The sequence below is a fragment of a genome, unplaced genomic scaffold, assembly GCF_019419815.1.
Source record: "Pyrus x bretschneideri cultivar Hongxiangsu unplaced genomic scaffold, Pyrus_bretschneideri_v1 Contig105, whole genome shotgun sequence".
Lineage (NCBI taxonomy): Eukaryota > Viridiplantae > Streptophyta > Magnoliopsida > Rosales > Rosaceae > Pyrus > Pyrus x bretschneideri.
This window is the reverse complement of record NW_025999397.1, coordinates 696,271-709,729: the sequence shown is the minus strand read 5'-3', so window position 1 is coordinate 709,729 and position 13,459 is coordinate 696,271. Positions and strand designations below refer to the sequence as shown.

The 13,459-nt window shown below is 37.4% G+C and overlaps 1 protein-coding gene across 2 annotated transcripts; it reads left to right on the top strand.

Moving 5' to 3' along the window:
* The first annotated feature begins 3,065 nt into the window (after positions 1-3,065).
* Positions 3,066-11,113, top strand: LOC103954099. Of its 2 annotated transcripts, none has more exons than XM_009365904.3 (10): positions 3,066-3,588; positions 4,159-4,256; positions 4,343-4,388; positions 7,356-7,438; positions 7,550-7,614; positions 8,025-8,086; positions 9,805-9,864; positions 10,071-10,103; positions 10,720-10,785; positions 10,884-11,113. In XM_009365904.3, the coding sequence occupies exons 1-10, from the start codon at positions 3,133-3,135 to the stop codon at positions 10,926-10,928; spliced, it is 1,014 nt and encodes a 337-aa protein (XP_009364179.1). In that variant the 5' UTR covers positions 3,066-3,132; the 3' UTR covers positions 10,929-11,113. The 2 variants fall into 2 exon arrangements, with proteins under 2 accessions (XP_009364179.1, XP_048427318.1); XM_048571361.1 differs by having other exon boundaries at positions 3,456-3,588; positions 4,149-4,256.
* The last annotated feature ends 2,346 nt before the right edge of the window (positions 11,114-13,459 follow it).

Sequence of the window (13,459 nt, the reverse complement as noted above, 5' to 3'; positions counted from 1 at the left end):
TCATGCCTTTTAATTAGACAAATACCCTTGCAGCCTTCATAGAACTAATGAGTAGCCTTGGGGCACCCTAAGTTGACATCTTTCTATCTATCTACCCGACATTCGGCGATGAAGTGATAGGTGCTCAACTTGAATAGCGTACCTTATCATAACAATATGGGTCAAGCACCCTGCTTACATGAGCACCATTCCGACTACCTTTACGTCTTGTCCTAGGCCTATGTCACTAAAGGTGGCTGCCACATGGCATGATTGGCATCTGGGTAGACTTGTCTGTGGAAACTCGTGTCGTAAAGCTGACAGATTGTCTATGTTCTCTTGGTGGTCGTGAGCCTCCTTGAATCCCCTGGTCGGACTAAGCTCATTACCAGTCGGCTATTGTGCTTAGTTATGCCATCTTCGAAGCCTCTTGGGCCTTGGTCTTCTTAATCTCTCTTGTGTTTTCTGGGGCTCCATTCTTGTCCTGCACCACTATTTGAGATTAAAAGTGGCTATCGTTAACAAATCCCCTAACTCCTTGGTCAAGGTTTCATTTTTGGGCATGGAGTTATAATGATTTGTTGACTCTTTAAGTTATGCTCAGCAAAGATGAAGCGTCAGGTGTTTCTAATTTGTCACTTGTCGTCCGCTCAACCTAACCTTATCTCATATGTCCTTTTACAAAGCAACGGTCGAGAGACATTTAGGTGCCCGAGGTTTTCGTCAGTGGTGGATAAAAGGAGTAATCGAGGCACCTGTATATTGAAGGCATGGAAGACAGGTGTGGCCTCGTGCACCTTGATATTGCTTCACATCTCTTCAGCTCTCATAGCAGAGTAGGTAGGCTACCACGTGCCATGATCGTTCTGTTGTCAATGGCTGAAATTACAGGCTAGGGGTTATTTAAACACCCTTCATCACAAGTCATTTCCCAGTTCACACTTTTCATACTCAAGTTTTGCCAAATTGTTACCGCAATTCCTACAACAACCTGAATATCACTCATTCTGATCCTTCCTTTTTCGTCGATGTTATTTCAAGTAAACTCATTTTTCTTATGCTTTTTGTACTTTGTGGATAATTAGATATGTATTATTGTTCCTACAAGTACTTGTAGTGGGATCTACACATTTTGGTCACTACTGGTACATGTGCGCACTGACCCTAGTACCCCTGATGAACATGATAATGTAGGCTTCAGTGTGATAAGTAGATTATGTAGCCTACAATTTCTCTTTTGATCGAGCATATAATCAGCCAAGCGGGTATACTTTAAACCTGTAGTGATTCGATCCTTCACTTTTAGATTTCATGACACTACTTGTAAATATCAAGTGTATACATAATGTTAATTGCCTCAAGCTCGAAAAATGACAACCAAAAAGCTTGTGACTATGTGCAATCGTAGATCGTGACACAGCTAGCTATAATGACTATGTTAACTCTACCCACACTTTGGACGACCATCTGTTTGGACCGACTATCAGCTCTTTTTATTCCCCTAAATCTGAAACGCTACTTGTGGACTTGACAGACTATTCTCCTCCTGTTGTCCATGAGGAAAAGTCTACTTTAGGATATTGCCAAAAAGACTTGGAAGATGATGCTGACCCGGCAGCACCTAGTGAGATGGGTGATGAAGAATCCTTGGGGGTAACTAAACGTCATGGGCCACTATCCCCACAGATACAGTCACAGAGACTTAGAGGCCCTTCCCACGCACATTCGGTTAGCGTTCCTACCGACCTATACCAATGTGACAGCCGGGACCACACCGATGTCCACATCATTAGCATCATGACCCAACAGAAGTTGGAAAAGCTGTACAACATTCCTGACGATGTCATTCTTCCAGCGCTGGTCATTAGGGATAGACCTAGCTGACCGACACATAGTTGTGTGGCTTTTTCTACTAAACTCTTCTAGTCAGGCGTTCAGCTACCTTTACATCCTTTCCTTTATCATGTTATAGTTTACACTGGTTTAGCTCCTCATCAACTCAATCCCATTGCCTTTTGTTTCTTGCTAAGCATGTATGTGCTCTGAAGGGAATATTCTAGACCAATCTTGGCATTAACCTCATCTTCACTGCTATAAACTGAGGAACAGTCTTGGGCAATTTGGATTCTACCATGTGCTCAATTTTTGTTTACTTTTTGCCAACAACCCTTCCAACCACAGGCCTTACAAAGAAAGTTGGTTTCTCGTAAGTGGCAACTGGGCAAGTTCGGTAGAGGTTGTGGCAACGAACACTTGGGATGTTTTAGGCACAAAGGTTGGAGAATAAACATTTTCTTGTAACTTGTGATCTGTATAAGCCTTTTAATTCTTACGAAAATATCTTCTCTTATTGTTTTTCTTGCTATGGATTGGTCAAGTTAAGCCCTCATCTCAGAGGAAGAGGAACTTCAGTTGTGGTCATCACTTCCTTTCCCGCCGTAGAGCTTTCTTCCGCCACCATACTCACCGACTCTTGTCTCAGTTACATCTTTTAATTGAGGAATGAATGACCTATTCATTTGAGGTATCAATGGCATATTCATCACCAATTATCAATAGTCTATTCATTACTAATTAGTGGACGGACATAAATGTGTTGCAACAATTCTTTATTTTATTACTTAAATGTTTAAATTAAAGGGAACTTTAACAAAAAGCTTCTGGTACTATTCACTTTTAACGAAAAACCTTATTTTTACACTAAAAAGTCAATCATGGTGCTATTCACATTAGCCTTTATTTTATCCTTATCGTTAAAACTCAAAGTTTTCAAATCTTTTTTTATTTGTTTTCCTTAAATTAAATTACTACTTTATCCTTGCTATGTAAATTTGATCTTGTAGATATGCATAAAAAACAAAAGAAAAAATATTTGAGGTCTTTAAAATAATGTTAGGGAGATTAAATATGTAGATAAAATTTTGTAAATTAAATAACATAAAAATTAATGATTGAATTATTACTAAAAATATTGATTAACATGTTTATTTCTTATTAATAATACGTTATTTAATTCATAAATTTAATCTACTAATTTAGTGAGACTAGCGTAAACATTATCCAATATTTACACTTACATACGGTCTGCCGCCAAAGCCTGAAAGAAGAAACTTCAACTTGGGTCTTCTCCTCGCTCACGCTTGCCAGACGAACATGGCATTCTCCTCACTCTCACTGTCCACAACTCCATCAACCACCACCTGCAGTCTCCATTCCAAGCGACCCCACCACCTCCCATTGTTCGCTTTCCACTCCAACCAACATCTATTCCCACACTCAATCTCGCTTCCATCCCCTCCTTCATCGACCCCTGCCAGGCTCCGTATCTCTCTCTGTGCCGCCGCAAAGTCACAGACTGGCCCCGTCAAGAAGCGCTCACCTCCCACCAACAACAACAAGAAGAAAAAGCGCAAGGGCGGCAGTGGCGGTGACAATTCCGAGGATCTGAGCTTCGGTGATGTTGAAATTGTGGATAGTTGTGGTGGTGGGGTTTCAAATTCGAGGTCGTTGGATTTCCATCCAACACCGCTGCCAAATCCGCCGGCTGGGTTTGTGGTGGATGATCATGGGAAGGTGCTCATGGCTTCTTCCAAGCGAATTGCTTCCATTGTGAGTTCTTTCTTTGCTTTATTTTCTATACCTCCGTCGTCGTTATTGATATTTATTAATTCAAGTCTCTAATAGTTATATATTGAATCGGCTTTTGTACAATTTAGAGTTCATATATGCATTAGAAGCTTAGGTTTTACTGAATAATTAATTATTCGCTGTAATTTGCTGGATTAAAATGCGGAGATACACTTGCTAAGTTCATTATTAGCTTAGTTGTTTAATTATCTTGTATATGATTTATAATTCTTTTGTCTACGGTGAATCATTCACGAGCTACGTTCATTTTGGGATTATTGGATGCTGATTTAATTCTTTAAGTTACCCAACATAATGGATTCTTAAGGTTAGAGTGAAAAAAAAGATACCAGCAGTGATTGCTCATCTAAACTAATGATTAAGGCCGAAAATTTAGAACTAGAATACTATAGTATATTTTTATGATCTCTTTGTTTTGTCAGATCAAATTAAGAAAGATCAATGCTGGTTGTAAATAAAAGCTTCATCTACCATTTGTTCATTTGTCATTCCTTTTGATAAATTATATTATTCTGAAGTAGTCATGGACAGGTCGATCCTACCAATAATTTCCCTCTAGAGTGTGTTATAAGGAGAGTATTCAGAAGCTCGCGAGGGGATGAATGTATGCTGCTTTGCCCAGTTGACACGTAAGTAAAGTTGTTTTTATTTTTTTGTGACTGAACAATATATCCATAAACATTGCTAAATATTATATTTATTTATATTAATGCAGGCCCGTTCAAATATTAAGGAGCACAAACATAGATGGCTGGTCAGCTGTAAGTTCTTCACGTCCACATCTTGTGTTCAGTTCAGTCTTAAATTTGTTTAGACTCCGTATGACAGTCTTGAAACTGCAAAGTTTATGAATGCAGATACATGTATCATGTATAGCTTCGACTTTAAATTTCTCATTGATTTCCCATATAACTTCTTTTATCGATATGTTGGGCATTTTATGCAATGCATATGTAAGTCCATGTTAGCTGTGGAAATAACACCATGACTGATTGGCTGTGATTCTCCTCTTCTTCTTTCTCATGCTTCACTTCAACTCTGCGTCCCCGTATCTTTTTTCCTTTAGTTAATGGGGTAGGGGTGGTGGGGGACATAAGAAATACAATCCCAAGTCGTATTGATTGGATCACTGCAGCCTATCAGAAGCCCAAGCAGAGGTGAATCTCCTTAATGGTTCCATCAACCAGGTTAACAGTTAAGAGTCTTTGGACATCCTCTGCACCCTAGTTAACTAAGAAACTGGCATTCCATTCCCATTAAAATCTCTCACAATACCTCCAGTGCCTATAAGTTTTAGATCCTTTGCAGAACCCATCAACATTCAGCTCGCAAACACCTACAGGAGGAAATCCACAATCCAGGGCAGTTTTGTACCTGGCTGGTTTGCTGAAGGAAGATACACTGGCTCTATCCTGATCTTTGGCAGAAGCAATGGTTATGTTTCATGCCAAGGATGAAGAGAAAATTCCAAGTTTATCAAGGCTCCACTCATGATTATCGACATGGTCAGCAGCTTTTTCATTCACATATGCTAGGTAATATGTGAGGCGGTCTATCTCCAAGGACAGATAGGATTTTGTTTAGATGGCTGAATGGTCCTATCCAACTGTCATGTTGTTGAGCATTCATGTGTTGGTCCAAGTTTTCTTCCAACTTAGGTGAATTAATGACGGAAGATGTTACTGTCGGTTGTCGCATTCTGGACGAATGATAATAATACAGATGCAGCCTTTAAGGATTGAAAGCCCAATACTCAGACCTTCTACCTTTTCCTTGAAGAAGAAGGTGGTCCCACTATGCCCAAGGGCATCAGAAATTTTAAACTGTATTGAAATCATGAGTTTGTTATTCTTAATAGCGTTTGTTTTAATCTTTCCTTGAGAAAGTTAGGGTATCCTTAGTTATCACCCAAATGAGGATTTCCCTCTGTTTCCCTTTATGATGTATGGGCCTGGGTATGAATGTATATGTCTAAGAAAATATGCATTGTGTATCCAAAAAGACTTAAGAACTCCTAGTGTATCATCCTATGAGATTTTTTGAATAACATCTTCCATATAACTCAGGGTGATCCTTGGATGGTCCCAGACTTTACAAATAGAGCCAAAATGACCAATCATCAGCAAGCTATGTTATATATATTTCCATGTATAATCTTTGCATGTTGTGGAGTTTCATTATGTATGTGATAAATAGTCATTGTTGTAATTTTCAATGGTCAAACAAAGAGACAACTTTAGTCTTTCAATGTTTTTGTATAAGTTTACTTAGCTTGACTGTATGCGATAAGAATGAAATGATATTACAAAATGGGCATGATCTAAAAATTCCAGGGGCTGGGAACTGTCTAGTGAAAGGAAGGCAGTCTTTTAAAGTTGTGGTTGTGAGTGGCTTTAGATGATAAGTTGCAGGGATTTTCTAAATACGTTTAATGGATTATCCTACTGCAATGGAGATAAGCTTAAAGTTGGAGTACAATGTTTAATTAGTGGCTGAAAAGTTTTTATAATTTCGTTGGACCTCTGGACATTAAGAGCATGCAAGAGAAGTATTATGGGTTTTGCATCATATGTTGAAACTTGAAAGGATAAAGCAACTAGGACAGAATAGAGAAGAAATGTGAACAATGGGAATTCTGCTAATGGTTAATTTGTACTACATAGCTTCAAGAAAGCTTAACTCCAACCTGTATGTGCTAACTGCATGTGATTGTAATTGTTATTTTTAGTTATAGTTTATATTTGAAAGTTAAAATTCTTCTTCTAAATCACCCCTTCCAACCATGAATTTGAAAGCCCTTCCAACCATGAATTTGAAAGTTTTGTTATATTTTTGGTTCATATGAAACTAAATAATGCACTTGAAATATGCTCCAAAGAAGCTGCTATGCATGTTTATTCATGTTTATTGTGTATAAAAAAGGGGAGATTACTATTTGTATTCGTATGCATAGTTGTTTCACATCACAATTCTGGGTATTGAACTTGAATGCATTTCACATTTTGGAGTCTTCGTTTCATCTACATATTTGTAGGTGAAAATGATGTCATGGTAGTCGCTTGTCGTAAGGTGAATGCTTGCTCTACGGTTCAAAGGTTTCTTACCCCTCAAAGGTGTATTTTGTGCAAGAGGAATGGGGAATCGCTGAATCGTATTTTACTTCATTGCTGTGGCATTGAGTCATTGGTATAGGTTGTTCGGGATTATGAATATAAATTTGACCATTCCAATGGATAGCATTTCCTTTATCTGAGAGCCATAAAATGGCATGGAAGGATAAGGAAGCCACAGTCATGTGGGGTTGTACAGTTATAGCCTTTCCCTGGGTGATTTGGATAGCGAGAAACAATAGGGTTTCCTGAGAAATGAGGAGTTATTGGAAAATGTTAGGATTTGGTATTTGTAACTATATGGGTTCATCTTTCTCAAATATCTAGTTGAGTAAAGCAAGCTGCTATTTGTTTTGTTCTGTTTTTGGGAGTCTTTTTGTTTCAGTTGAGTCTTGTTTCCTTCTTCGTTTTGGCTTTTTGAAGTGTATTTTTCCAATTTGTCTGTTCTTTGTAGTTCTGTTTTTTTTTACTAAAAAGATTATTGAAAAAGTTTTAAGAAAAAATGATTTTCGAGTAGTTGGATTGTAATCAACATGTCAATGATTATTGTCAGTGGAAGTGTTTCTATAATCTATATTCATGCTTTACTAATTTAATCTATGTTGTTTTATTTCATAGGTCAGCGATGAAGAAGTTGAAGCTATTCTTCCCTCTGCTGCTTATGCCCTTGCTAAGATACACATGCATCTAGTACATAGTGGGTATGAAAATGAATACAGATATTCCACCTTCAGAATTGCGTAAAACCGTGGCCTCTTGGTTCTCCTAGATGTCTTGATATTAATTTGTTCATGTTTGTGTCTTCATATCAGATTCTGCTATACTGCACGGGGAGGGTTTTGTTACTCCGAAGATGACATATTTGATTTCCGTACAGGCAATTGCTCGTCTCTTATTTTCCTTGATATAATAATTGTTTTATTGTTGCTGTATTCTTAGGTTGTTATGATATCAATATCTATTCGAGCTTTACTATTTCATTTTCTTTTTTCCCAATATAAATGAAGTTTTTTGTTGAACTTAACCATCAATTATTGATGCCATAGGAAATGTCTTGTGGTGGTTCTAGCTTTTCTTTCGGTTAAATGAAAAGGCAAAAACACTTTCTATAGTATTTTGCGATAGTGGACTTTAGCTAAAACGATAATGTTTGTTGTTAGGAATATTAGCGATTTAGTTGGCAGCTGTAAACTTTTGAGCTCATCCTTATAGTATAGATCCCCATTTATTAACTTCAGAACTCAGGTTGTCTAATGTTTGTAATGTGTGGTGTTAACTATTTTGCAGATGATGGTCAAGATGTAGATGGCCTGCCAACCGAGGGTGTAGAAATTACATGTTTCCATTTGGTAATGTGATAACCATCTATATACAGTTGTTTTGTTAAGAATGTGACATTAAATTGGTAATTTATACAGTCTAATACTATATTGTTGCAGAAAACTAGCCTGCATTTTTCCTGATGAAGATTTATGCTTGTAGAATTTTTATGATGTTCACTGGAAAGTACAATTCTTGATACAAACTCATCTGTGTTTTTGAAGATCAATTTATATTTTCAGCTTACTAGATTATTATCACGTCTTTAACTTGGAATTGAGCTATTGGTGCAATTATGCTACTAAATAATACATCTTTAAACCGGAGCCGTGATCAAGGATTATGCTATACTCAAGAAATATCACTTCTAAATTTCTCTTTCTTCATGTGATTTACTATATGTTGGGTCCTACTGCTGATCACAATTTGTTAGGGTGGAGTTAAGCTTTTAGTCTTACAAAAGAAAAATAGTGCTGAGAGTGTGATACACAAAATTATACTGCCTAGAGTCATGGACCGCAAGGAGAGCAGTGCGCACATGGCATGAGTTATGGACAGATATTGTTGAGTGGCATTTCCATGAACATGGCCATTATCATTGCTCACACATTTGATGCTTCCTCCGAGCGGAAGGGAGAAGTCTCATAATGCACTTTTGTGGTAAGGTGGTCAAGTACCTGGTGCTGCTGCAAGTGTGAGCATTGAGTGAGCTTCCTCTTGCCAACATTGGGATCATGAGGGGTGGGCATTGGGTTACCACATGGGTGGCATACCCTTTGCATGAGATAGGGAGTGATCAACAGTACTGAGAATGAAGTGGAGCCAGTATTTGTGCTCCTAGTCAAACTACACAGTGGATTATTCAAGACCACAAAGTGGTCACTAAATTTATTAACAAACTAACCCATTTAATCAACTAGCTGCTGGATCCATATATTAATCTATAGTGTATGGATCATGTGACCTACCCCTTTCATCATTCGATTAATGCCCCAGTTTAAAATTACATGAAAAAACATCCTGCCTACACATAATACAACAAGTGTTGGCTTACATCATGAAAAAAACATCCTGCCTAGACATAATACAAGTGTTAGCTTGCATCAGTGCACTAACCTCTTAGATTAAATAATAACTAGATAAATGTTAAGTTTGTTTCAGCCTTATAATTGGATTGTTTCTGTATCAAATTCAATTATTTGTTTTCCCTTAAGAGCTACCATTTCATATTTTGTGTGAATGAACCTTCAAGTTATTCCTTACACATCCTCAATATTTTTTGGCTTAATGGTTACAGCTTATGCAACTAACTGGTCATAAAGATTTTATTGCCACTTTGACCATTTGTTTTGCTTCAAACAACCTCTTGCACTGAAAAAAGTTAGATCTTTCCAGAATTCCTTAAAATTTTCTTTTCCGAGACATGTTTTCATTAATGTTCATCAGTAAAGAAAGAAAAAAGAGCAATAGATGTTGAGAATATGAACAATGATTGTATCCACTGAACTTACTTTTTTGATATTTTAGTTATCCAGTAGATTGCATGGATTGTTTGAAGACCAACTTGTCTTTGAGTTACTTCTTTTGGTTTGTTATCATTGAATGTTTATAACTTTAATATAAATCATGTCATTGTCTGTGTTTGTTTATACGGCGTTTGCAACTTTATTATTATTGATGATCTATACAAATGAGTAAGATGGTTTTTTCATTCCACTGCCATTAATCTATAGTTCTGTTGGTGCAGGATGGTTCACATTACATGATTTATACGCCGTCTGACCCACTTCTCTTTGTTGTTGTAAAGGTAACCTTCAAGATTTAATATGCTTAGCATCTCTGTTTAATTAAATCCATTTTTCTTTGCTCATATTTATGAACAAGTTCCATAAAATGTCTGATTTACTACTCACATTTAATGTTAAGCAGAGTTATTTAATTTAGCAAAAGAATCGTAGATAATTCTATGAAATAGAAGCAGGAGAGAACTAATATTGGATTTTGTTTGTCCAGGATAATGCTGGTTTGTTGCAAATTGCTGACGATGTAAGCAATCTCACTCATTACATAGTAGACTTTTGGCTTTTTAAATAAGACTGTTAGAGTTTAAACCTGACCGTTTGCATTGTGTTTGGTGGCCTAATATTTTCCAACTTAGTATTACTTCTAAAAACATGTTGCGCCCCTTCCTAATATGGTATTGGTGTAGCAGAATTTGTTCTCTTTTTTTGGTAGAGAAGTGGAACCTTGAAGTTGCACCATATTCTTTTGTTGTTCTATTGTAGGTTTTCAGCCTGCACTAAAATGGTAATTTTGAATTATATCTGGTAGCTTAGATTGGCATAATTAATACAAAGCATTAATTTGTAGTTTTGCTAACCAATAGATACTGGGAAAGGTACATGAAATGAATATATAACCAGCACGTAAATAGAACCATAAGATTTAGAGCCTTTGTGACTTACAGCATCCCATTTGTCGGTGAATTATCATACATAGAGAATCGTTTCAAGTTTCAATCCCTCGCATATTTGTGGAGTTGTATTATTAAAACGCCTGGCGTAAGCTTAGCAAATGCAGTGAATCGTCAGTTATTTATTTACGAGGAAAGGAATGGATGATAGCTATTGTGTATAAAATGTGGTTTTGATCGTTGAAACAGGACATGCTGGAAGATCCTGCTATCATTAGTGCCATAGATGAGGAGACTGAGTTTAACGCCTTGGTGGTACGTGACTGCACTTTTCTCATACCGGTAATATGTTATTGTTAAAGGAGACAAACGACTGCTAAGTGTTGTCTTTGTCTTTGTGGTCATGTTTGCAGGAGGAAGAAGCAGCTCTTCTTGATTCATTGCTAGGAAAAGAATAGTAGAGGGCTTTCTAAGCCAGGGTGTTTTTATATGTCAATTTTCTTCTTTTTTTTCCTGTCGTTTTGACAGAAAAGACGAGGAATAGGAACACTAATATATGGTTTTTTTTTTTTTTTTTTTTTTTAATTTGTAAATATTAATTTTCCTGGTAACGAATGTATAAATATGTTCGTGTATTTTATTATTACCTTTTTTAGAATGTTTTTCATTCGGTATATGACCAGCTATTATTGTACTGAAAAAAGGAGAGTTGAGCTTTAAGGAGTACAAGAAAGGATCCAAAAAATTTGGAAATTCTGTTTCAATATCTGGGTTATGGAAGATCAAAATGCAATTGGTGTTTGCTTCAACTCAAGGTTTCAAAGTCTCCTCTAGCTAAAACAAGTTTAGCTCCTCATGTTTACAACAAAACAAAGAGAATATAAATTAAACATTGAAAACAAAGATTGAATACACCTAGAAACGCTCCAACAATCCAGGCTTGAAGGGCCAAAACGTCCAAAGCTTCTCCTCTCCTTTCTCCTTCTTTGTTGCGGCACAAGGGTGTTTGGGTATGAATTATGGTGATAGATGGATAGGTTTGATGGTGGTAGAGGGTGGATGATGGCTGAATGAATATGAATGTCTAGAGAGCCTAATATGTGCGGCAAATTATGTATATATAGAGGGAGAAAGGTTAAAGTCTTAATTAAATGTTTTGGGAAAGAATTTAGCTCCAAATCCTAAAGGAAAAAGGGTAACAAATCATAATCCCAATGGAAAAGGGAAGGAAAAAGTGCAGCAGCACCTAGGGAGAAAGGGAAAGGTGTTTTAATGCAAGGAAAGGGGGAATAAGGGAATGTGGGGTGCGGCACATCTAGGGAAAGGAAGATATGTGGTAGATTTTGGAAGAAAAGGGTAAGGAGGGTGTGGCAAAGACTAGGAGAAAAGGGAGCTTTGGTTTGTGTCCTAAAATGGATAAGAAACCTTCAATGTTGCTGGAATTTAGGGACATTTAGGATTAGGAAAGGTTAAACCAAAATAGGAAACCTTGGCTTAACTTTCCTACTTTGATTAGGAATCCTTCTTTGATTAGGAATCATTCTTTCCTAATCCTTCTTTGATTAGGAATCCTTACATCTTTAAGTCTTCAATTTCATCCATTCCTTTTGCTCCAAGCATATGTGTTTGGACCCAAAATTACACCATCGGCCCGTGCAATCGAGGCCGTTGAGTAAGCATGATTCTAGATCGTCAGATAAGAAAGTTAAGATAATTTTGTTTTGAGATAATGTTATGGTTTTTAATCATAATAATTATATCTTAATAATAACTAGGATAGTTAAAACCTAATTTTTGGTATATCCAATTGGTTGTTTTGGAAAAAATGATCTGATCCGTCTTCAAAGGATTGCGCAGAGACATTCGAATTGGCTCATTATATAAGACTTTAAGTGTATGCAGTCTCTTACGTGGCTAATTATGACCTAAACCTAAGTCCTATTTCTGATATAGAAGTGGGTGGTGCGGTACAAAGTGACTTGGAATTCATGGATGAGATTGGTGCACGTGGTCTTATCTAGGAATTGGTGAAGGAGTCATGCATGCATGTGGTCTTTGGCAGAAGGTTTTGATGATGGATAAAGGTTATGATAATGATGGATAAAGGTTATTAGTCAAAGCAAGATTGCACCAGGTTGCAAGATGACAACAAATTTTGATAAGATGTGTGCAATAAAGACTTACAGTCACAGTACAATTAGGATTGGTTTTCGCGACTTTGGCTTGCAGATCTCTATAAATACCAAGCGGCAGACAATTAAAAAAGGACCTCCAATTCAACACACAACTGCCCTGCGCAAAACCTCTCAAACATCTTGAGATTTTTTTTATTTTCTTTTTTCCGCCGACACATCTTCAGTTTGGATAAACAGCACTGTGAAGGCAACCGGCGAACATCTTCAGTTTGGATAAACAGCACTGTTGCAGTAGAATCAGCCGTTCCCGAAGCATCTTCAGTTTGGATAAACAGCACTGCGTCGAGGCCGACTGGTTATCTATCCAAGTCTCGGTCGAGAAGGATTTTCAAATCCTTATTGGCAGAGGTCATCTCATTAGCCTTCTCGACGAAGTGAGGTGTTACCAGGTTACTACATTCGGCACCTTGAGAGCCGAATTTGATATTGAACTTCGTAGAACTAGCAGCCTTGTCTTCAGGCTCGAGAATCCAAAGGCCGAGATTTGTTCCTTCCTCGGCCGCAGTCGCAAGATAAAGAAGTCAACAACGCGCTCAACGCAACATCAACAAATTTTACTCCTCGGCCGAGCTCGGCCGACGAGTTGGCACGCCCCGCATTCAACCGAAGGACGTAGTTAGCTTATTAGTTACTCGGCCTGCGCACCACGTAGGCTTTGTAATTTTTAGGGTCAACAATATGCTATCCATTCCAAGTCCAATTTTGCTCCAAAATGCACCTTCTTGCTACCTTAGCCATATGAACCTATAAACACACGAAAATAGCTAAAAATACTAAAATAACTGTGAATTAAC

Coding starts and splice junctions, on each gene's coding strand:
- LOC103954099 (XM_009365904.3), top strand. CDS start 3,133: ATGGCATTCTCCTCACTCTCACTGTCCACAACTCCATCAACCACCACC. Junction 4,389..7,355: donor ACATAGATGGCTGGTCAGCT/GTAAGTTCTTCA, acceptor TTTATTTCATAG/GTCAGCGATGAAGAAGTTGA. Junction 10,104..10,719: donor TGTTGCAAATTGCTGACGAT/GTAAGCAATCTC, acceptor TCGTTGAAACAG/GACATGCTGGAAGATCCTGC.